Source organism: Epinephelus fuscoguttatus, linkage group LG24, assembly GCF_011397635.1.
Source record: "Epinephelus fuscoguttatus linkage group LG24, E.fuscoguttatus.final_Chr_v1".
NCBI classification, from domain to species: Eukaryota; Metazoa; Chordata; class Actinopteri; order Perciformes; family Serranidae; genus Epinephelus; species Epinephelus fuscoguttatus.
The window spans coordinates 2,314,894-2,338,316 of NC_064775.1; the positions used below are offsets into that span (position 1 = coordinate 2,314,894).

Here is a 23,423-nt window from a genome sequence, read left to right on the forward strand (position 1 = left end):
TGTCTCTGCTCAGGTGTTACCTGACCTCTGTGTCTGGTTTTCACACTCATGGCTCAGGTTCCTTGAACTGTAACACACACTCACTGTGAGCAGGTAACACCCCTCTAAAGCCTCCGAGGCTTCGACCACACATTGTTTTAAAACAGCTCACTGATGCTACGTTTACACATGCATGGATTACTGAACAGGCCTACCAGGGGCCTAAAGTGTCGGGGGGGCCCCGCTGACCAGGACGAGACTGAAAATGACCACAAAGAGAAACAGATGAGAACAAAGGGACACAAAACCAGCACACAGTCTGCGTGTCTTGCTTCTGTGTGGGAGAGGTGGTGGGGCCTTTTGCATGTCTGTGCCCAGGGGCCCATTGTCTTATGATCCGCCCATGTGCTTACACCTAGAGTCCACACTACTACCACTGGAGTCACGGCCTTGTTTTCTACACAGAGCTGTGGTTTAACCAGCCAGGAAACTACTGGTGACTCATGCTGTCTTGATGGAGTTTGAGTCGATGCCCAATTTCTAACCAGTACCACTGGCACTGTCAACAGACTTTACTTTAACACATTTCCACAGATGTCAGTATACTGAATGTCTTTGAAAGATGTGTCGAAAGAAGGAAAAAGCACAAACTTCTTCTTCTAGTTGTTGGAATTGTTTGTACAGAAGATAAAATGAGTCTTTCCCCTCAGGTACTGATGTCGTTTGTCTTTGCTTTGACCTCCAGAGGAAAAACAGAGAGCAGGCAGCGCTACCAGCCCGACCACAGCCCACAGCCAGCCCCGTCAGTCCCCAGAAACGAGGGCCTGGTCCCAGGCCTCGCTGACCACAGGCCCAAACCAGACGCTGCCAATCCCTCACACACTACACACTGCTCAGGCCCTCGCAGCCTCAGCCCCAACCCCGGCTCCCAGCCTCCACAAATCCAGGGCCTCCTGCCGCCGCCGCCCAGGCCCCATTTAGGCCCAGAAACCACATCCTCCTCCCAGGAATTCCTCGCTGGCGCCCAGGCAGCGCATCAGCCTCTGTCCAGCTGCAGCTCTGACACCCAGCACCACGCTGCTGCCCAGAACTCCTCCGCCGGCCCCGCCCCGGCCAGCTCCCCTCACCTCGGCGGGACGTCCACAGCAGATATGAGCAGAGGAGGTGTAGACGGCGAGGTGGAGAGGGAGCAGCCGCCCTCCTTGACACCATCTCTGACTCTACCCACAGATGGAGCGCGGTCTCCCTCGCCACAGTTTGCACCGCTGAGACTGACCGACAAGCCGCCAGTGGTGATCGTGCAGGATGAGTCGACGCTCAGGTAAGCAGCTTAGGTCTCCTCGGCGACCCTCGTTACATAAAGTCTTTCTGTTCCAGCAGGGGAGGCTTAGGGTAAACAAGTGGAGTCAGGCAGTAAACAAAACAATAACAGGTTCATTCTCATTCTGTAAATAACACGTGTGATGGGACTGAACTCAAACAGCACTAAAAGGAGTTAACTGAAGAGGAGGAAGATGATGAAGAAGCCTGTAGAGTAACATGTGTCCACACAGAGGACGATCACAGTCTGATTGTGCCTGTCGTACAGTTCCTCCGCAGCCCGAGGCGAATCAGACTGGAGGCTGTAATTTAGCTGAAGCCACACGGCTGCTTTGTTTTCCGTCGCTGCTCTACTGTACGACCCGTCCTGTAATTAGAAACTGCAGCTCTGACGTTTATTAAAAATGTTTCCAGCGTCTTTGAGTCATTCTCAGGATGGATGTTTGTTTAGACGTAAAGTCGAGACAACAAAATGTTTTTATCAGAACCTGATTTACTTTGAGTGAACGCATCTTTTTATGACTCAACCAGAGGTATCATATCTTCAGTCTGTCTGTCTCATTCTTGTGAAAACACAAGAATAAGGTGAATTAAGGTGCTTCTTTCAAATTTGGCACAAACGTCCACTTGGACTCAACAATGAACTGCTTAGACGGTGGTCAAACGTGACTGTGACCCTACATCTGTCTCATTCTCAGGAATGTGATATCGCAAGAACACCTTGAGGGGAAGTTTTTCCAATTTGGCACAAACGTCCACTTTAAGCCAACAGATGAGGCTTTGGCAGTCGAAGGTCAAGGTGACTGTGACCTGACATTCGACTCCTTCTTGTTAATGCAATGTCTCAAAAAGGCCTTGAGGGAATTTCTTCAAATTCTGCACAAACATCCACCTGGACTCAACGATGAACTGATTAGGTTTTAGTGACCAAAGTCAAGGTCCCTCTGACCTCGTCTGTCTCATTCTCGTGAACACCTATTGTGGTCGAAAAGGTCAAGGTCAGTGTGACCTCACAAAATATGTTTTTGGCTATAACTCAAGAATTCATGCATTAATTATGACAAAACTTCATACAGTTATCTAATGAGATAAAATGGACATGTAAATTTGGCACAAATGTCCTCTTTGAGCTGAGTAAAACTGATTAGATAGTGGTCAAAGGTCAAGGTCAGTGTGACCTCACAAAATATGTTTTTGGCCACAACTCAAGAATTCATGCACTAATTATGACAAAACTTCATACAGTTATCTCGTGAGATAAAATGGGAATGCAATATTTCAAGAATACTTTGAGAGAATGTTTTCAAATTTGGCACAAACATCCATTTTGAGCTGAGTAAAACTAATTAGGATTTGGTGGATAAAAGTCAAGGTCAGTGTGACCTTGTCTATCTGATTCTTATGAACGTGATATGTCATGAAGGCTTTGAAGGAATTTCTTTAAATGTGGCACAAACATCAACTTGGACTTAATGATGAACTGGTTACAATTTGGTTGTCAAAGTAAAAGTCACTGTGACCTTGCGTCCATTTCATTTCTCTGGGATGCGATAGCTCAAGACAGCCTTGAGGGAATTTCCTCACATTTGGCACAAACAACCACCTTGAGTCAAGACTTTAATTAATACAATTTGGCAGTTGAAGGTCAAGGTCATTGTTACCCTGTCTGTCTCATTCTCATCAATGCAATATCTCTAGAGGGCCTTGGGGGAATTTCTTTAGATTTGGCACAAACGTCCACTTTGAGCCAAGTAAAACAGATTAGGTTTTGGTGGTCAAAAGTCAGTGTGACCTTGTCTATCTTATTCTTATGAATTTTATATCTCAAAGGAATCTCTTCAAATTTGGCACAAACCAGTTACGATTTTGTTGTCAGAGGTCAAGGTTACCGTGAATTTGTGTCCCGCTCATTCTTGTGAACATGATATGTCAAGGGCATGTCAAGGCAGTTTCTTCAGATTCGGCACAAACGTCCACCTGTACTCAACAATGAAGTAATTCGATTTTGGTGGTCAAAGGTCTCTGTGACCTTATATCCGTCTCATTCTCGGGAATGCGATATCTCAGGAGCACCTTGAAGGAATTTCCTCAAATTTGGTACAAACGTCCACCTTGAGTCAAGAGTGAACTGATCAGAATTTGGTGTTCAAAGGTCACTGTGACCTGATGCTGATGCCATGCATCCTCAGTCCCCTCAGTGAGACTGATATCAGTTATGAAAGATTAACTTCAGGCTTTAATTGTGAAATCTGTTTCCTGTCCAGGTCAGACAATGATCTGAAGCCCTCAGCTGAGATGGATGTCAGCAGTCCGGTGAGGAAAGTCCCCGTGAGGATCGTCCATGCTGAGAGCAGCCTGGAGCGACAGGGCAGGACCTACCTGCTTCAGAGCAGCAGCGACACCTGCAGCGCCTTCCAGCCGCCGGCCAACATCCCCTCCCTGAGCACCTCAGAGCGCCCGGCCTCGTCCCTGTTCAGCGCCTACACCCGCCAGGCCGCTCAGGATCAGCTCCAGGAGTCAGTCCCTGAGTCAAATTCATCCGAGGCTCGACACTCAGAGGAGGACGCCAAGAGAGAGGAGCTGGCCAGAGACATCATGGGGAAAGACAAGACGCTGGTGGACATCTTGGACCAGAGCGGCAGGATGACCACCATGGACCTGATGGAGGGACTCTTCCCCAGGGAGGAGCAGATCCTGGAGGGGGCGCTTCAGCGCAGGAGGGCCTCGTCTGGCTCCAGACTGCCCACCTCTTCCCCCAGGAGTCTGGACAGGTGGGTCAGTTTATACTAGGTGCAGGTGTGCAGCAGCAGTTTGAAGCTAAACTCTCTCTAAATAACATTTGCTTAATCAGAAAATACAAACTGCATTTGTTTAAATGTTTTTCAGATATTTTATTAATATATTTTAGACACTTCAACATTTTTTGCACACTCTATCAATATTTTTTCCATTTTTTTCCCCAGACATTTTATAAATATTTTGTTGACACATTATTAATATCTTTCTGACATTTTATTCACGTTATTTTAGGACATTTTATTACTATTTCTGTTAACGCATTTTATTGATTTTTTTTCAGACATTTTATAAATATTTTTTGGACACTTCATTAATATTTTTTGCACACTATCATCATTTTTTCAGATTTTTTTTTCAGGCACTTCATTTTTTTCAGACATTTTATAAATATTTTTTGGACATTTTATCATAATTTTTTCTGACAGTTTACTGCAGTTTATTTGGACATTGTATTAACATTTTTTTTCAGACATTTTATTAACATTTTTGTGGACACTTTGTTAATTTCTTTAAGACATTTTATTTATATTATTTTCTGACATTTTATTACTATTTTTCAGACAATTAAATTTAATTGTTAAATTTAATTTAAAAGTAATTTTTCTGACACATCATTAATATATATATATATAGACTTTTTATTAATTTTTTTCTGACATTTTATCACAATTTTTCCCAGAAACTTTAGTAATATTTTTGGGGCCTTTTATTAGCATTTTTTCCCAGACATTTAACAAACACTTTTTGCACAGTTAATCAACATTTTCTTCTGACACATTATTAACATTTTTTTGGACAATAAATAAATGCACAGTCAAGGACATTAATGAATTAAATTTACAAATGAACCAAATGTTTTTGTTCAACAGCTCAGAATGACAGAGCTGATGTTTTACAGCCTGTTTCAGCTTCAGTCATGCTGCCCTCTGGTGGACAGATGTCTCATTTCAGTTTATTAAGGTGTGGGCAGTTTTCATCTGCTGGTTGCAGGTAGATTTTAAAACACATCACTATCTGTGTTTCCTTGTCAGGAGGGAGGAGGAGGACCTGTCCGTATCAGCCACCACCTCCCTGGTCCCCAGCTCCTCCTACTACAACACATCAGCTCCCAAAGCCGAGCTCCTCATCAAGATGAAGGACATGCAGGAGCAGCTGGAGGAGCAGGACTCTGAGGACGAGCTGGACGTCGACCTCGCCAGTAAAAAGGTAGAACTCACCCTCAGAGACACAGACAGTATAACACATGCTTCTTGTTCTGATGCTCTGTACTGAATGTGTTTTACTCCTTTTCTTCGTGCTCTGCAGCAAGAGCTGATCTCCAGCCTGGCGAAGAAGCTGGAGGTGCTGCGGGAGGCGCGGCAGAGCCTGCAGGAGGACGTGGAGGACAACGAGGCGCTGGGCCGGGAGGTGGAGGCCACCGTGCAGCGCCTCTGTCAGGCCAACCAGCTCGACAAGTTCTGCATGTTTGTGGGCGACCTGGACAAGGTGGTGAGCCTGCTGCTGTCACTGTCGGGGCGGCTCGCCCGCGTGGAGAACGCTCTCAACACCCTGGAGGACGAGGCGTCGCCGGAGGAGAAGGTAACATCTTAAATCTGTGCAGATGATGTGTAGATAACAAAACTGTCCACTGATTAATCCCTGATGTCCGTCCTCCATCAGCGGACCCTGACAGAGAAGCGTAAGCTGCTGATGCAGCAGCACGAGGACGCCAAGGAGCTGAAGGAGAACCTGGACCGTCGGGAGCGGCTGGTTTCCAGCATCATGGAGGCCCACCTGGACGCAGAGAGCCTGGACGACTACCGCCACTTTGTGAAGATGAAGTCGGCCCTCATCATCGAGCAGCGCAAGCTGGAGGACAAGATCAAGCTGGGCGAGGAGCAGCTCAAGTGCCTGGTGGACAGTCTGCCGCTGGAGCAGAGGCCGCTGCTCTGATACTGCTCGGGATCAAGATGGAGGCACCAGGTCGTGGACAGTTTCTGCATTTGAGGGGGCTACATGTAGCATTTTGATATTAACGTTAAATCGTGTCTGAGGTCATGGCTGAGAGGATTCCATGCAAAACTACATTTCCCATGGGGCTCTTCATCGAATAGTTCTGGGAACTGAAGAGCCTCCGGAACTAAATTAGGTCAGTTAGGCCGATGATTGGTTTGAAAACTACGGCTTCTTTGAGGCCCAGTTTTTGCACAACGATGAGACAACAACACAGAGACATCGACTTATTCCCGTCAAATCTGAGGCCGAGGAGTTCAAGTATCTCGGGGTCTTGTTCACGAGTGAGGGTAGAATGAAGCATGAGATGGATCAGTGGTTTGGTGCGGTGTCTGCAGTGATGTGGGCACTCCGCCGGACCATCATGGTGAAGAGGGAGCTGAGCTGTAAGTCGAAGCTTTAGGTTTACCGGTCCATCTACGTCCCAACCCTCACCTATGGTTATGAGCTCTGGGTAGTGACCGAAAAGATGAGATTGCGGATACAAACGGCCGAAAATTTGTTTCCTCCGAAGGGTGTCTGGGCTCAGCCTTAGAGATAGAGGGAGGAGCTCGGAGTAGAGCCGCTGCGCCTTCCAGTCTACAGGTGAGGTGGTTCAGGCATCTGATCAGGATCCTCCTGGGCGCCTCCTGTTAGGGGTGTTCTGGGTACGTCTGATTGATTGGAGGCCTCGGGGCAGACCCAGAACACACTGGAGGGATTATATATCTCATCTGGCCTGGGAACACCTTGGGGTCCTCCAGGAGGAGCTGGGAAGTGTTGATGGGGAGAGGGACGTCTGGAGTACCTTGCTAAGCCTGCTGCCCCTGCGACCCGGCTTCAGATAAGCAGATGAAAATGGATAATTCACATCTGTGCTGTTTAAATGGATACTGTACAGAAGACATAGTGTTCTCTGATTCATTCTCCTGCTTTAGTTCGCAGAGACTTGCAGGTGAAGTTCCTGAGTTCAACACAGAAACTTTTTCTAGTATCAAACACAGTCAATGCTAAAGCGTAAACTGGTCACTATTGGAGGGGTTTGTATCACCAAAGACTCCAAGCTGAGCCTTCACTCTCCAGAAACATCCAACCTGTGGTCCCTGACTACGTTTACATGCAGACTAATATTAGTCTGCATGTAAACGTAGTCATAAAACTTTAATTTAGAATCATATCTGATTGTATTCACCCCCACTGGAGACGACAATGTGAAAATGAAGTGCAGCGATTAAACTGAACAAAAATTTAAACGCAACACTTTTGTTTTTACAAGTTTAAGTTTAAGATCTGAGACTTTTTTATGCTCTCGACAGATTAATTTCTCTCAAACTTTTGTCACAAATGTGTCAGATTGAAGCCCTGTGTGACTTCAGGCTGTCCCAGACGAAAGACGACCACCATGAAAGAAACATGGCAATATCTTTAAGATGGTCGACTGCTGTTAGCACCTTCGTCTACTAACCAACCAATAGAAATGCAGCATGAAATGACGCACTGGCGCTAAACCCAAACAAACAGACAGATAGCAGCTCGACATGGAAGCAAATCACGCTAAGAGACATGTGTGGGACTGTAGGACAGTTTATTAACACATATTTATGGATATTTTTTCAGACAATTTAATAACATGTTTTGGATAATTTATCAACATATTTTTCGACAGTTTATTAATATTTTTTGGACCATTTAATAATAGTTTTCTGACATTTTATCAACATTTTTCCTGAGATTATGTGGACCTTTTAATAACTTTTTGTTTTGGACATTTTATTAACATATTTTTCGAATATTGTATCCACAGTTTTAATTTTATTAATTATATTGGGCATTTTATTAACTGTTTTGGACAATATAATATTTTCAGACATTTTATCAAATTTTTTTGGGACTTTTTTGACATTTTTTTGGACACAATAAAAACATTTCTTTCGACATTCAAATAATATTTTTTGGACATTTCATCAACATTTTTTGTGACTTTTGATCTTTTTTGGACTAACATTTTTTTGAACTTTTTTTTTTTCCAGACATTTAAAAAAAAAATTTGGACCATTTAAAAATGTAATTTGACATTTCATTAACCTTTTTTATATTTTTGTTTTTTTTTACATTTTATCAACATTTGTTCAGACATTTTTTTGGAAATTTTTTATACTTTTTTTGACGCTTTAATATTTGTCAATAATATGTTTTGGACATTTTATCAACTTTTTTTTTAAAAAAATAGATTTTTACAGTGATAATAATTGTATTAATGTTATTAATGTGAGCCTCTATGTTGGGCTTCACAGTTATGAGAAGTAATAACCTGTGCAGCAGCACTGCAGCATGGAAAGCTGTTGCATCGTACATCGTAGCCTGTGATTCAGTCGGCGCTGTCATCGTACAGTCTGCAGACATCACATTTAATTTCGTCCCCTAGTTCATCAGATCCATGATGCACAGTGTCACTGCACGAAATTTAAAAGTTGGCTTAAAAGAGTGTCCTTTAATTGTGACCATCCCGACACACCTGTGAGGTAATGATGCTGTGTAATCAGCAGCTGATCAGACACACCTGTCAGGTGGATGCTGGAAAAGGAAAAGAGCTCACTGACAGATTTGGGACAAACATTTGAGAGAAAAGTATCTGCTGAGTGCAAAAAAAAGGTCTTAAATCTTTAACTTAAACGTGTGAAAAGAAGTAAGCAAAAGTGTCGCGTTTAAATATCTGCTCAGCGTTTATTCCCTCATCTCTTTAGTGTTCCCAGTCTCCCTTTGTTATCTGTGTGTCTGAACTGTTGTGTTGAAGCTGCATGTCGAGCTGCGTGTGGCTGGCGTGTCATTAATCACCATCAGGTGTGTTATCAGTTTTGTTTTATAGTAATTTATTGTAGCCTTTTTGAAAACTTAAATGGAGAACGGGGAAACGTTTCCCCAGTAATTTATTTTCACTCATGACGTCACGTTTGTTTTCTAATGAACTGAAATGAAGAGTTTGTTTCCTCTTGTCAGATATAATTTAGCTCTCCTGCTTTCACAACAGACCTCTCTGTGTAGTTTATTATCCTCTGAAGGTCGACGTCACTTTTACACTTTTCATATTGGAGTGAAACTCTTTAATTGAAGCTAGAAGAAGACGATGTTGACTCTCCTTGTTGTTTTCTACACAATATTATTCTGCTGGTTTTCTTCACACTTGGTGCTTTTAGCTGAAGCGCTCATCACCTCCGAACTCCTGACTGACGGATCTTTTCTACTTCCCTCTGAGTGAACGCACCGAGGCACAGCTGTGGAAGTTCATCTGAAAGTTAGCACTTTACTCTCGACATATATGAACATGAATATATATCTATATTTATTTGAAGACGTGCCTACTGTAGCCTCCCACCACTGTGAACCTCACAGACTGACGTGGGTGTACCCCAGGGTGCTGTGTGCGGCCCACACTCACTACCTGTATGCAGTGCACTCTGTCACCAACTTTCAAAGCAATAAAATCATAAAGCTGAGAGATTGTCTTGTTTGTTTGTTTGTTGTTATGCCTCTGTGCAGGAAACATCTGTGACTGAAGGCAATATGGGTTCAGGTTGTCTGTACATCCATCAATACACATTCTGTCCCATTCTTGTGAACGCGATATCTCAAGAACGCTTTGAGGATGTGTTTTTTTTTTTTTAATTATTATTATTTTTTTCATGAAAAATGATTAGGAAATTAGTTGCCAATGAATATTCTTATTAACTGATTAATAGTTTCAGCTGCACTTTGCATTTTAAGCATTATCCACTAACCCAGTAAATTGTTTTTTTAGGGTGTACATCAACCTGGAGCCATGATTTTTTTTTCATTAATTTAATTTAATTTAATAAGAGTTCAAAACCCAAAACACAAAGAGTTCATGGGGCAGCTTTGGACCTGTTGGAAAGACTATTTCGTCCATTCCAGAGACAACACTGACAGCTGCTTCCAGTCTTTTGTGCTAAGCTAGGAGAGCAAATTAAAGAACAGCGAGTTTGAACTCTGTAAGATTTTTGACCCAAAGTTCAACAAAGCGTCACCAACAATCAAAGCACAGGATTGTTGGAAAGGCAAATCAAAACCCCATTTGACTGCAAAAGAAATGCAGGAAAAGTCATCAGGAGAAAACCTTTCCTGTGTCCTCACCACGACATTCAGCGTCAGAAGTTTGCAAAGGAACATCGAAACAAGACTGATGCTTTTTGGAAACAAGTCCTGTGGACTGATGAAGGTAAAATAAAACTTTAAGATTTCTGCCTCACCTTAAATTACATGCTGGTAATTATTGACATGAAAAATGGTCATATCTGAAGAACAAAGTCAGGTCTCAGAATCAGAGTGACCCTGTCAGACCTGCAGCCAGGACAGCAACACAATAAGAAGTCATCACTAAGAGCACTAATGTAAACTTAAGTGTCAACTTAAAGAAGAAAGTTTTCAGTCTTCATGATCACATAAAAACCAGATGGAGAGCGAGTTTCCTGTTGTTTATGATCTCTGACGTCTCCTGATCTGTTGCTCAACATCCTCTCACACATTTACAACCCCATGCCGGGACTTTTTCCAGCTCTTACCGTCATTCAGGACTTTTACTGCACCTGCTGGACAAAGGAGCAGCGGGAGTTTTATCTGGAGTGTGGTGAAAATCGATTTCCCTGCCAGTCCCCCGCAGGTCCGAGGAAATATGTCTGGCTTTGTTTCAGACTCCACCTTAAACACACAGAATATCTTAACACGCTTTTATCCCAAGTTCATTGACCTCACTCAGCCGTGACTCTAGGTCATGGACACAGAGGTCGACTAAAATATACTTCTGAGGCGCTGGATTAGGATTTGATTTAGGTAGGTCGTCATTATTCAGAGATGTTGATGTTTTATTTCAGTGAAACCTCAGCTGGGTTGTCAGTGGGTCCATGCCATGTTCCCTTCATCCTCAGACAAGTTGGACATGATACACTTTATCAGTGTGGTGTGTAGGATTTGGTGGCATCTAGTGTTGAGGTTACAGATTACATGCCTTAAATGAGTTGCCTTAAATGCCACTGAGAAACACCAGAAAGGGTCAGATGAAACACCCAAGTTTGTTGCCTTAAATGCCACTGAGAAACACCAGAAAGGGTCAGATGAAACACCCAAGTTTGTTGTCTTAAATGCCACTGAGAAACACCAGAAAAGGTCAGATGAAACACCCACGTTTGTTGCCTTAAATGCCACTGAGAAACACCAGAAAGGGTCAGATGAAACACCCACGTTTGTTGCCTTAAACGCCACTGAGAAACACCAGAAAGGGTCAGATGAAACACCCAAGTTTGTTGTCTTAAATGCCACTGAGAAACACCAGAAAGGGTCAGATGAAACACCCACGTTTGTTGCCTTAAACGCCACTGAGAAACACCAGAAAGGGTCAGATGAAACACCCAAGTTTGTTGTCTTAAATGCCACTGAGAAACACCAGAAAGGGTCAGATGAAACACCCAAGTTTGTTGTCTTAAATGCCACTGAGAAACACCAGAAAGGGTCAGATGAAACACCCAAGTTTGTTGTCTTAAATGCCACTGAGAAACACCAGAAAAGGTCAGATGAAACACCCAAGTTTGTTGTCTTAAATGCCACTGAGAAACACCAGAAAGGGTCAGATGAAACACCCAAGTTTGTTGTCTTAAATGCCACTGAGAAACACCAGAAAGGGTCAGATGAAACACCCAAGTTTGTTGCCTTAAATGCCACTGAGAAACACCAGAAAGGGTCAGATGAAACACCCACGTTTGTTGCCTTAAACGCCACTGAGAAACACCAGAAAGGGTCAGATGAAACACCCAAGTTTGTTGTCTTAAATGCCACTGAGAAACACCAGCAAGGGTCAGATGAAACACCCACATTTATTGCCTTAAATGCCACTGAGAAACACCAGAAAGGGTCAGATGAAACACCCACGTTTATTGCCTTAAACGCCACCGAGAAACACCAGAAACGGTCAGATGAAACACCCACGTTTGTTGCCTTAAACGCCACCGAGAAACACCAGAAAGGGTCAGATGAAACACCCAAGTTTGTTGTCTTAAATGCCACTGAGAAACACCAGCAAGGGTCAGATGAAACATCTCCAGATTTATTGCCTTAAACGCCACCGAGAAACACCAGAAAGGGTCAGATGAAACACCCACGTTTGTTGCCTTAAACGCCACCGAGAAACACCAGAAACGGTCAGATGAAACACCCACGTTTGTTGCCTTAAACGCCACCGAGAAACACCAGCAAGGGTCGGTTAAAAAAACAGCTGCTTCTTTGTTCTTGAACAGCGCCTTTCTTAAATTCATTTTTCTCTCTTTTGGAGAGATATTATCGGTAAATGTCTGAACTCATCTCCAGATTTCAGCCTGTAAATGTCTCTGCTACAGGAAGAGCAAAAACAGGGTCAGCTCCAGGCGGAAACATAAGTGCAATAAAAGAATACTGTCAGAGGGAGAACTGTAAAACTAAAGGAGGCTTTCAGTCTGTGTTCTGTCTCAGCGTTTGAAGGCGTCTCAGGAGGAGCTCAGCACAACAGGTACGAGATTAAAATCTGTATTGCTGCTTTCAGGTGAATAACTGATAATGAATTAAAATGTTGTGTCAATCAGTTATAATAATTAAGACAATAAAATCCTTATCATATTTAATGCAAGTCTCCTTTATGACATAAAGCCTTTGAATATTCAAATGTACGTTGCTCTTTGACGCAGTTAACATCATAAAGTTAGTCTGTAGTATTTTCTCCTTCTGAAGATGAATGTACAAAATAAATCGTTTAATCTGAAGCACAAAAAGCAGAGAGACCAAACTAAGAGACGGACGACGGCTCATATTGCTCATTTATTTGGGGATTTAACAGCTCGGACTTTTATGAAAATCAAACAACAGAAGGTGATAAACAAATATGGACGCTCTGCGCTGACACAAACAAACCAGCCGTGATGTGAGTTTGATTTTGACCACGTCTAATAAACGCCGCAGGCTACAGAGGTGTTTGTCCACCACTGCGGGTATCAAGATTTTTACCATTTCTGTAAACCATGGATACGTTACAATCGTCAACAACGCTTTGGTTAATGTGTGTTTAAATTCAGGCACAGAAACAGTTCAGTTATGGTTTGGAAAGATCATGTTTTGGTTTAAAATACCCACGTTTGGTCGGATAAATGTCACTGCAAAAGCAGGGACAGACTGGTGAAAACAACCTGGATTTAGTGGCTCAAAAGTCATGATGGGTCGGTAAAACCATCCAGGATTGATGGCTTAACCGTTGTTGGGAAATACTGGAAAGGGACAGTAAAAACACCCAAGTGTGTGGCTCAAACACCACTGAGATACGCCAGAAAGGACCGGCAAAAACAGCTGTGATCTTTGGCTCAGACGCCACTGAGAAATGCCAAGAGGGTCGGTAAAAGTACCTGTGATCTTTGGCTCAAGCACTGCTGAGAAATGCCGGACAGGTTTGGTAAAAACACCCAAGTTTGTGGCTCAAACACCACTGAGATATACCAGAAAAGGTCAGTAGACATAGCCAGGTGTGGTGGTCAATGCCACGATGAAATGCCAGAAAGGGTCCTTAAAAACTATCTAGACTGATAAATAGTGCCATGGGTGAGAGGAAGAATACGTGTTTTTAATTTGGGGGTGAACCGTCCCTTTAAGGTACACTGATATCCAAATGAACAGAGCTCTATAACATCTGCACGTTTGAGACAAATTTGTGTTTCACTGCTATCCTGAGGAGATGTTTTGTTTTGTTTTTGAACCCTTGCGTGTGTGTGTGTGTGTGTGTGTGTGTGTGTGTGTGTGTGTGTGTGTGCTCTCTCAGAGGGAGCTGCAGGTGTTGTTTGCCAGCCCGGTCACCCAGGAGACGGAGGAGCATCAGAGCTGCGAGGCAGAGAGGAAGTAAAGAGGAGGAGGAGAGAGAGACACATCCTGCTGGATATGAAGTCTGACTCCGAGGTCACACCTTCCTCCTGTGTTTGACCTCCTGATGACGCTCAGTCTGGGTGGGTCTGGGTCTTTCTTGGTCACCTGACGTTCCATCGTGGCCCCGCCGCTATGCCCTATCCGGCTCACACCGCCCACTCCCAGCTCGGCGCCCTCTGGATGGGCTGCGTCGGCTGGACGCTCACCGCCGTGGCTCTGGGGCTCATCCAGTGGAGGGTCTGGCTGGTGTCCGACAGGGAGGTCATCAGCTCCGGAGTGGCGTGGGTGGGCTTGTGGCGGGCCTGCTTCAACAGCCACCACACGGTGACCCCCGGCTTCGTGGTCATGCACTGCAGGTACATGAGCCTGACCGAGGCCTTCACGCCGCCGGAGATCGCAGCAGGTCAGGTGCTCATGTTTCTGTCATTAATCGTGGGGCTCTGTGGGAACGCTGGTGGCGTTTATGCCATGAGGAACGTCTACTTTGGGATGGCGAAGGACTCTCCAACACGCCTGGCGTTCGTCACCACAGGTGTGCTGTGCTTGATAGCTGCAGTGATGTCACTTGTACCTCTCCTGTGGAACCTGAGCTCGGTGGTGACCAATCAGACCATCAAGTTCCCCCCGGAATTCAAAATGCCGCAGACACCTGACTCTCAACATGTGGGGTGCGGCATTGGGGTGGGGATGGTGGGGGCGGTCCTGATGGTCATCTCTGGGGTCATCTTCTGTATGTACAGGTTACCAGTGAGGTCACAGCACCTGGACGGGTCACAGCCAGGGACTGACGGCGGGGGGGCGCAGGGGAAACACAACCCAGCGTTTGAGTCTCACGAACGCTTGTGATCGGTCTGTTCGGACGTTTAACACGAACTCCTAAATGTCGGACAGCACTCTGAGGAGCTGCGCCGATCTTGTGGCGTCAAGTGAACCCTGTGTATCAGGTTAAACTGTGTCGGCTGCTATCGGAGAACGACTGAAAGCGATCACAAATCAGCTTCCACTCAAGGGTCCTCACAGGGAGACGATGACGAGAGCACCGTCCAGTTTTCGTACCATCGGAGTACTTCACGCCTGAAATATCGCCTCAACACAAAGTAGCAGAGAACCCTGAGGTCCGAGCTAGCACAGCCTCTGGTGCTAACGCTAGCACTCAGCTTCGTCTAAGCCACACTGGACCGGGTGTTCAGACTCCCTAAGCCCTTACAGACCTAGGACCAATTCCATTTCTTTCCCTTAGCCCTTGTCCCTCACGTGAACACGCAAAACCAAGGGGAAGGGCCAAGACAAGGCCTGAGGGGAAGAAATGGAATTGGTCCTAGGTCTGTAAGGGCTTAGGGCTTGAGTCAACGAGTCTGTAAGGGATCCATTTGGGATTGGGGGACTGAGTCAGTCTACCTGTGACCGACTCACTGACTCCCTTACAGAGTGGACTGCAGACCAGTTTGGGTGGTCCAGGACAATCCAGCAGCTTTACTTCAACACATCTGACAACATGAACTTGAACTGATTTAAAAACAGCAAAGCTGATGTTTTTGATTTACTTGAGACGAGTTAGTCACAGAGCATGTTGTTAATTGGATTTTCCTTCTAAGCTTCACTTTGGTACTTTCTAATAAACTGTGGCACCTTGTTTACGTTCAGGTATGAAAGAAATGCTAGTGTGGCTAGTGTTCTGGTCGCTACGATGATTGTTGTTACTGTACTTGAAGCACTCTCTGGTGCAAGAATTGTCTTTGGGATAAATAAAGTTCTATTGAATTGAATTGAAAAACATCGTCGTATTTTCTTAAATATTTTATTCAAAAAAAAAAGGGAAAAAAAGCTCATCTCCAGAATTTCAAACCATCTGTATCAATGTTCCTCTAATGATGAACAGTCCCTTCACCTCATGACGTCAGTGTCACGGCTCCTCGAGTTCAGCCGAGCCGTCCACTGACGCACCAAGGAGAGATGATGAACAGTCGGTCGGGTCGAGAAAATCCAATGGAGGTGGTCTTTTGCTTTGAGGGACACCTCTGGGAAATGCTGCGTCGCTTAATTCAACGTTTGTGGGTGCTGAGAATCTGAGTTGAACCATCACCCACTGCAGCTTTAATCAGGCAATTTGAATTTTAAGGAGTAGTTACTTCACCTCCCAGCATGCATCATCTCCTCGCGCACCGCTCGGGGCTGCTCATGATTCCAACCTTCTTGAGGAACTTCATACAGTACACAGAAGAAGAGGTTCATTCCAAAAGAACACAAAGAGAAGCTATAAAACAAGCACTGACGCCACACCGACTGCGTGACCGTCAGCCAGCGAAAATATTTCCATAGCGGGTACATATTTAGATATACAGAATGATTCCCTCAGGTATAAATAAACAGACGACACTGGAGATACACATGGCATATCATTCAAACACTCTAATACTGAATACAACATATACAAGTAAAGCACAAGGATCATTAAAAATGTCTTTAAAATCTCAGATATTTCTGCATCGGTCGATTACTGTGGTCATTTTACAATTTTATGACGGGTGCAGCTCTTTCTATTCAAATCAGAGACAAAGTGGGAGGAGTCGCAGAGACGGAGCGTGGCCCTGAACGTCACACAGAGGACGTGTGTGTGTGTGTACGAATACCTGCATCTGCACCTCAAAGGAAATACAAGACGATACCAGTGTTTCTAATCACAGAGTTAAAGGAAAAGTGCACCCAAAATCACCAGCTCCAGACCTTTGAGTTGATTCAGCGCAGCGGGAAGGGTGAGGGGAAAATCAATACAGCACAGTATCACAATATTTTTGTGTGGCAATATCATATCGGACACCAGGTGTCGTTTTTTTATTGTATAAATTATCGATACGACAAAGACAAACTGAACTCTTGAGAGCCTACTAGAACATTTTATTCGATAAACCTGCTGATGACAACCAAGTTTCCTTTGGGCACATAATTCGCCGCTGAATTAAGGTAAAAATATCGCAATATATTGTATCGTGATAATATCGTATCGTCAGCAGATTTCTTGGGTCCGTGAACGCAGCACAGGCGCTGATCGGATCAGATGGAATGATGAGAGCAGCTGTTTGTGAGCGAAAATAGGTTTCACTTTCACTGGCGTGCTGCTGCTCCGTCTGTGCCCAGAGTCGCTCTGCGCTGCAAGAACGTGGTGCTACAAACAACCGAACGAAATACATATATTTCAACAGGATTCAGCTTCAAAAACAGTGAATCAAAACGGTGGCGGTAGATGATTTAATCGTGGCAGGCTGCCACAAATTTAACGCTGTCGTAAAGCGGCGTGCCCCGTCTTTTTCCTTGACTGTGTGTCCTTGTATCGGTTTGTGTCACATCTTGAAATTCTGAGGTTTTTGCAGGTCCTTGAACGCAACGCAGGCGGAGCGCTTCCTTTTTTCTAAGCAGCAGTTTGAGTCGCCTGATTGATAACCGATCAGTTGATGGAAGACAGGAGTAGCTGTTTGTGAAAGCAAACTTGTGAACTGTTAAGTTTCAATTTCACCGGCGTTCTGCTGCTCCATCTGTCCCCAGAGTCGCTCCAGGATTTAACAACTAATGTCAGCCAGTCCCTGAATTCTGAGCGGCCCTGCAATCACATCTTTACCACAATTGTGACTAATTAAAACGAGTAACACCTCATCTAATTATGGAGCTGCGTGCAGCATAGTGATTTGCTCAGCGCCTCTTTTTTTCTGTTGCTGCACCAGGGACAGTCACTCAGTGACAGGGCTAACTGTTAGCATCACACAGCTAACGTAACCTAATGCTTATTAACAGGTTTACGGATAAAGTTGAGCCATTTTGGTCCGAATCCGAGACAGCATCACAACTACTTTTGCGATCTTCACTTGCAAAAAATGTCTCGAAACGTCGCAACATGCATCGCAATTGTTTTTGAAAAGCTGCCGTGACAAAGTGTTTTTTGCCGCAGAGTCCACGTGTTCATTTTTTGGCTGTGAGGATTGGTTATTACCACAGACTGTGCATAAAGATGGACAACGTAATTAGATGACAACATTTTCCGTTTTGGGTGAACTATTCCTTTAATGCAGATTGTTCCTTGATGACATTATATGCTTCTGCTGACACCCCAAAACAAGACGGGACAAAAAGAACCCAAACAAAACCAAAATATCTGCCTATGTAAATTTGGGTGTTACACTCACGTTGAATGCTATTGCCGGGGTTGACAACGTGAGCCGCTGTCCTTCTTCCCGTCCTTACCTCAGTCTGTTCACCTGTCTGCCCTCACACATGGAAGCCCTGATAAGAGTCGCTTTTGATCCAGATGGTTTGAAACTAAACAAAATTATAAGTACATACATACAAAATAAAATACAAAATAAAGGAAAAAAAAAAGATTTAGAAATGCAGAAGAGTTTAATCATTCCAAAGTCCGCCAGTCTGTTCTTGATAAACCTCGATGACGTCCTCGTCCTCCATCCCCAGCTGACGTGGACAAACAGAGGAGAGACGTGTTTTAGTGTCACACTTTAATGTGTTTTTTATTCCTTTAAAAGTAAACTAGTTGGTGTACTTGTCCAGATTATTCACAATATTGGCGAAGGGATGCTCAAGTCAGGAGACACAAGTTTACCTCTTTCGGAGTTTGGTTGTCTGCGATTCTCTGTCCTTCAAACAGAAACCTTAGCGTGCTTGCTGGAACACCCTGAAAAAAAACAAACAAAAAAAACAAAAAACACAACACAATGTAAACTGGAATAATGGTCTCGTGCGCTCTTCATCAAGAGTTAGCCCGGGAATCCCCAGAAGCGAAATCTTGAGTTTAAAGTCATTCAAATTTATCAAGGTGAATCAAACTTGTGTGATTTCGTAACAGTAAGTGGCTGATGGTTATTTCCCTCTTTCCTCATACCTGTCTCTGGCTGTAAGACTCCTTCAGCTTCTTCAGATGTGTCGTCATTTTGACCTTAAAGTGGATTTCACTGCTGTCCTGTGGGCGGAGAGAGAAAGTGATGATTTTTTTTGTCGATTACAAAACAACGTCATTATCACTGTGGGACGTTAAAAGAAAGGAACAACAAGCAAGTTGTAGAAAGTAGAAAAGTCTGTTGCCTCCCAATCAACATCAATCAGGATTTTGTACCCAGCTTGCCGCCAAATTCAGGGCTTGTTCAACTTTAATTTGGTTTGATCGGAGTTCATACGAGCTGATATGGTCGAACACGGTATCCTTATAACCACCCTAAAAACTGTGTTTAAGGATTAAGGACAGTGCTCTTGCCTAGTTTTGCTAAAACGTTCTCTGTTGTAATGGGAGAATATCCCTTATCCCCCGCCCTCCTCTCCTGTGGTGTTCCCCAGGGGTCAGTGCTGGGTCCTCTCCTGTTTTCTTTTTTTAATATGCTTCCTCTGGGTCAGATGATCTGTAGGTATAATATTTATGTTCCGCTGACTGGCTGTAACCCTGACAGTCTCTTGAATGTTATGTCTTGCCTCTCAGATATTAAGTGCTAGATGTCACAAAACTTCCTCCGGCTCAATGAGTTCAAATCTGAGGTCCTTTTTTGGACCCGAAAACCTGACCTGTGACTTAAGAAAGAACTCTGGGAACCTGTCCCCACAATCTGAGCGTCATCTTTGACTCTGAGCTCTGTTTCAACATACAAACAACCAACATTGTTCAATCTTGCTTTCTTCAAATTAGAAACATCGCAAAAGTAAAACTTTTTTTTTTTTTATCTCAAGTGGACCTTGAAGAAGTCATCCATGCTTTCATCCTGTCACATCTAGATTCTGGGCTCAACCAAAAGGCCACTTCCTGTCTGATGTGGCTCGTTCAAAACTCAGCTGCCACACTTGGGACACTAACCCTGTTTGGTATAAAACAGATTTTAAACCTTTACTTATAACTTTTAAAACCCTACATGTCTGCGCTCCTCAGGTCGAACCCTCATAACCCTCGCTGCAAAAGGAAACCCGGTGTTTTCCATAGTTTCCCTGCAGCTGTGCAACTCAGGTTAGCAAACTCTCAGGGAGGTGTTTTTACAGTACACCATTTATTACACACTCTGTTTCACTTCGTCTCACCCTACGTTCGATGTTGTTATTTGTTAACATCTTATCTTGTGAATGCGCTATACACATAAAGTTTATTATCATTATTGATGCGATAAAAACCTGATCTCTCGCTGGCAATTATGCTGTAAAATATAGTTTCAAGTACTTTAATTTCATTTATTTGACTTACTTACACTGGTTAAAGATGAACTTCTTAAGCTTGTGTTACATCATATAATCATATAACTACCCAAACTGCATTAATGGGAATGTAATCACCTGGATTAATTATATTTTAATCTCTTCATGGCACAGGTAAGCACCAAAATGTGGATGGACATCAATAGCTGATGAACATGGCTTCATATTCACCCCTCCATCACCCATACACACCTGCCCGATCACTTTTAACTTGATGTACTCTCCGTCCTTCTTGTCCCCTCCGTCTCCGCTGGACGGTTTCGTCTCCTAATAATCATAAACAACATACAAGCGTCATACAACATGTAAACGCCTCACACACTCACACACACATTAGAGAACAGGCCCGGGGGTCAATATCGCTGATACAACACTAATGCTCCTCATGTGTGTGTTTCGGTTTCAACATGATGTGTGTACCGCTGCTCGGCTCTGGATATGAAGTAAAACCAAAGCTAGCCGCGAAGCTAAGCAGCTATATAAATAAGCTGTGAGCTCTGGGCCTGAAGCTAAGCGAGCTAACAGTTAGCATGTTAAATTATCACATACGAGGCAGCCGCCATTAAAACCACCGCCGAGCCTCCTGTTTCGTTTCCTCCAGACTGTGGAGAATAAAAAGTCTTTACAGGTTGTGTCTCACCGTGTCCGACATGTTTCCCCTCTGTTTGTGTGGTTAAAATATCCCGACAATAGGTGCAGCTAGCGTTAGCCTCCAGTCGCAGCTCTGTTATGGAATACAACCGAACCGGAAGTGATGGGAAGTGACGTATGTTGGTGGTTTCTGTCAAAATAAGAATGTTTCGATATCGCAACTGGAATCTCACTTCTTTAAAACGTCAGAGTTATTATTTGTTATTATGATACTCCAGCTAATAGTGCTCTTTGATATCTAATTAATTATATTTAATTTAATTAGTTATTTTAAATTCTAAATAAAAAAGAAATTCTCTGTCACTTCCGGAAGTTTTACTTTTTTCCCCTAGAACTGAACACTAAAAAATAAAATAAAAAATTAACAACAACAACAACAACAACAATAATAATAATAATAATAATAATAATTTATTATTATTATTATTATTATTATTATTATTATTATTACTGTATTTAAAAAAAGATTTGTTGGATATATTAAGTGTATAATTTTATAGAATACAAAACTATTATCATTTGTCAAGAATCTTATTTACAGTCAAAAAGGCACATCATATGACATTTAAATAAGATCATATTATATAGTATTACTATAGCTGAGCTAAAGTGCAAAGCATCAATAAATAATAACAATGAAGGGTTAAAACAGACATGAAATAAAAAACAAAATAAAAGCGGTCATTCAGGAATAAGGGTACACTTATTTACAATTTTACACAGTTAATTGTTTTATGTAGAACAATCTAAGAGTCAGAATCAGAATCAGAAATACTTTATTGATGCCCGAGTGGAAATTATGATTCATTATGGTCGCTCCGATGTAAAGAATAGATAGATAGATAATCAGTATGTAAATATAAAGCAATAAAATACAATAAAATACATTTTAAAAAAAGAAATGTATGTTAAAATAAAAAGTAAAAAGAAAATGTGCATTATGCTACAATGTTTATCACTGGTACTTAAGATATTAAATTATTAAAAATAAAATATATATTTTTTGATATATTTTGAGGCTATAAGTGTGAAATTTAACTACAATATACACTTCGATATAATAAACAAGAATAGAATAAAAGTAAACATAAGGAATACGTACAGTTATGTGCATGATAAAGTCGTATACAGAGAAATATTGCGCAGATGAATTATTGCACTCAGTGGATACTTATGAACTATAAATGCAATGTAGGAACCACTTCCTGTTGCGCTCTGTGGTGCATCATGGGGGACTGAGTCTGTCACTGAGAGTGCTCCTGACCTCAGCCTTCTCAGAAACAAAGATGGCTCTGGCCCTTCTTGTAGAGGGCTTCAGTTTATTGTCTACATGCACTCCCAGGTATCTGTAGTCCTTCACAATGTCCACAGTGACCCCAGGGATGGAAACAGGGGTCACCGGCGCTTTTGACCTCCTCAGATCCACCACAGTTTTGCAGGTATATGATGGCACATCGACTCCCAGTCCGGGCTGGTAGGTGGACTGGAGGAGAGCTAAGAGACCCATATTTGTGTCTAAGTGTAATCAAATGGGGCAATTGTGCACCCTCAATGTGCGTCCACTAAACTTTGTTTGTTTTTGTCGCTGACAGGCTCAGGTTGTTACTATAAGTGTCAGACAGCATTATGGAGAGGATCCCTACACAGATAGACCTTTTTGTTTTACGAGAAACAGCCCTGAAATCACCGTCACCAAACCCACCAGACTCCATTTAAAAAAATAATAATTTTATCCCTGTAAAACCTGCTTTATATAAAGTCGACAAACACAAAATAAAACTCACAGAAATCGTCTCTGTTCATCTTTCCACTGTTCCAAGAATCCCCAGCTCTGGTTTGGTTGATATTAACCCTTTAATCACCCAGTTAGATGTGACAACATGCTGCCTCTGCACACGCTAAAATTACTGCTTTTTTACATGGAGTCTGGTGGGTTTGGTGACGGTGATGTCAGGGCCGCTTTTAACGTCCAAAATGGATCTTACTCTGTAACACAAATGTTTGTCCTATCCGTAATAATGATAATCTGAGCCTGTCAGCGACAAAAACAAACACTTTAAGCGGATGTAAATTGAGCTTGCACAATTGCCCCACTTGGTTACACTGCAGCCTGATTAGCTGCTGCCAACTGCAGCCGTCTTGCTCAACACTGGACCAGTTTAAAAACTTGTTCCTATTCGTCACTTAGACACAGATAAGTGGGAAAACTGGGTCCAAGTTGAGAAATACTTAAGTTACCCTTTAAGGGTGATGGAGACCTTTCCTTAAGAATTTATTATAGCTACTCGAGGCTCGTGTGGAGTAACCAGAGAATAAATCAGGATCATTAACTGAATGAAACCAGATTATATTTCCCCACAGCTGTTATCAGATGTATTTATTTGACAGGAAGCCAATACATGTCTGTGACATCACAGCTTGTGTTTTTGTTGGATTCTTCCAACGAGGTTGAGGGCTAAAGACCGGTCAAGTAAACCAGAATAAAAGCTATGATTTCCGGTTGTGAACTGTCAGTATAAAATACGACT

General features: G+C 43.0%; 3 protein-coding genes across 6 annotated transcripts in view; 2 read left to right on the forward strand and 1 right to left on the reverse strand.

Annotated features, from left to right (window-relative positions):
- The window catches only part of LOC125884804 (protein Shroom2-like), a 32,458-nt gene extending 22,905 nt beyond the window's left edge, over positions 1 to 9,553 (forward strand). For all 4 annotated transcript variants that reach the window (XM_049570040.1, XM_049570041.1, XM_049570043.1 and 1 more), the window contains 5 exons: positions 725 to 1,300; positions 3,564 to 4,070; positions 5,130 to 5,304; positions 5,404 to 5,676; positions 5,758 to 9,553. In XM_049570040.1, the coding sequence (XP_049425997.1) occupies positions 725 to 1,300; positions 3,564 to 4,070; positions 5,130 to 5,304; positions 5,404 to 5,676; positions 5,758 to 6,030 (1,804 nt within the window). In that variant the 3' untranslated portion in view covers positions 6,031 to 9,553. The remainder of the gene's footprint in view (positions 1 to 724; positions 1,301 to 3,563; positions 4,071 to 5,129; positions 5,305 to 5,403; positions 5,677 to 5,757) is intronic.
- A 3,000-nt stretch (positions 9,554 to 12,553) lies between these two features.
- Positions 12,554 to 15,730, forward strand: LOC125884851 (claudin-34-like). Its single transcript, XM_049570112.1, has 2 exons — positions 12,554 to 12,619; positions 13,913 to 15,730. The coding sequence occupies exon 2, from the start codon at positions 14,146 to 14,148 to the stop codon at positions 14,857 to 14,859; it is 714 nt and encodes a 237-aa protein (XP_049426069.1). The 5' UTR covers positions 12,554 to 12,619; positions 13,913 to 14,145; the 3' UTR covers positions 14,860 to 15,730.
- A 65-nt stretch (positions 15,731 to 15,795) lies between these two features.
- On the reverse strand, positions 15,796 to 21,006 carry sumo1 (small ubiquitin like modifier 1). The gene is made up of 5 exons (XM_049570127.1): positions 20,885 to 21,006; positions 20,437 to 20,511; positions 18,899 to 18,976; positions 18,620 to 18,691; positions 15,796 to 18,471 (listed from the first exon to the last, which is right to left on the reverse strand). The coding sequence occupies exons 1-5, from the start codon at positions 20,894 to 20,896 to the stop codon at positions 18,403 to 18,405; spliced, it is 306 nt and encodes a 101-aa protein (XP_049426084.1). The 5' UTR covers positions 20,897 to 21,006; the 3' UTR covers positions 15,796 to 18,402.
- Between the last annotated feature and the right edge of the window lie 2,417 nt (positions 21,007 to 23,423).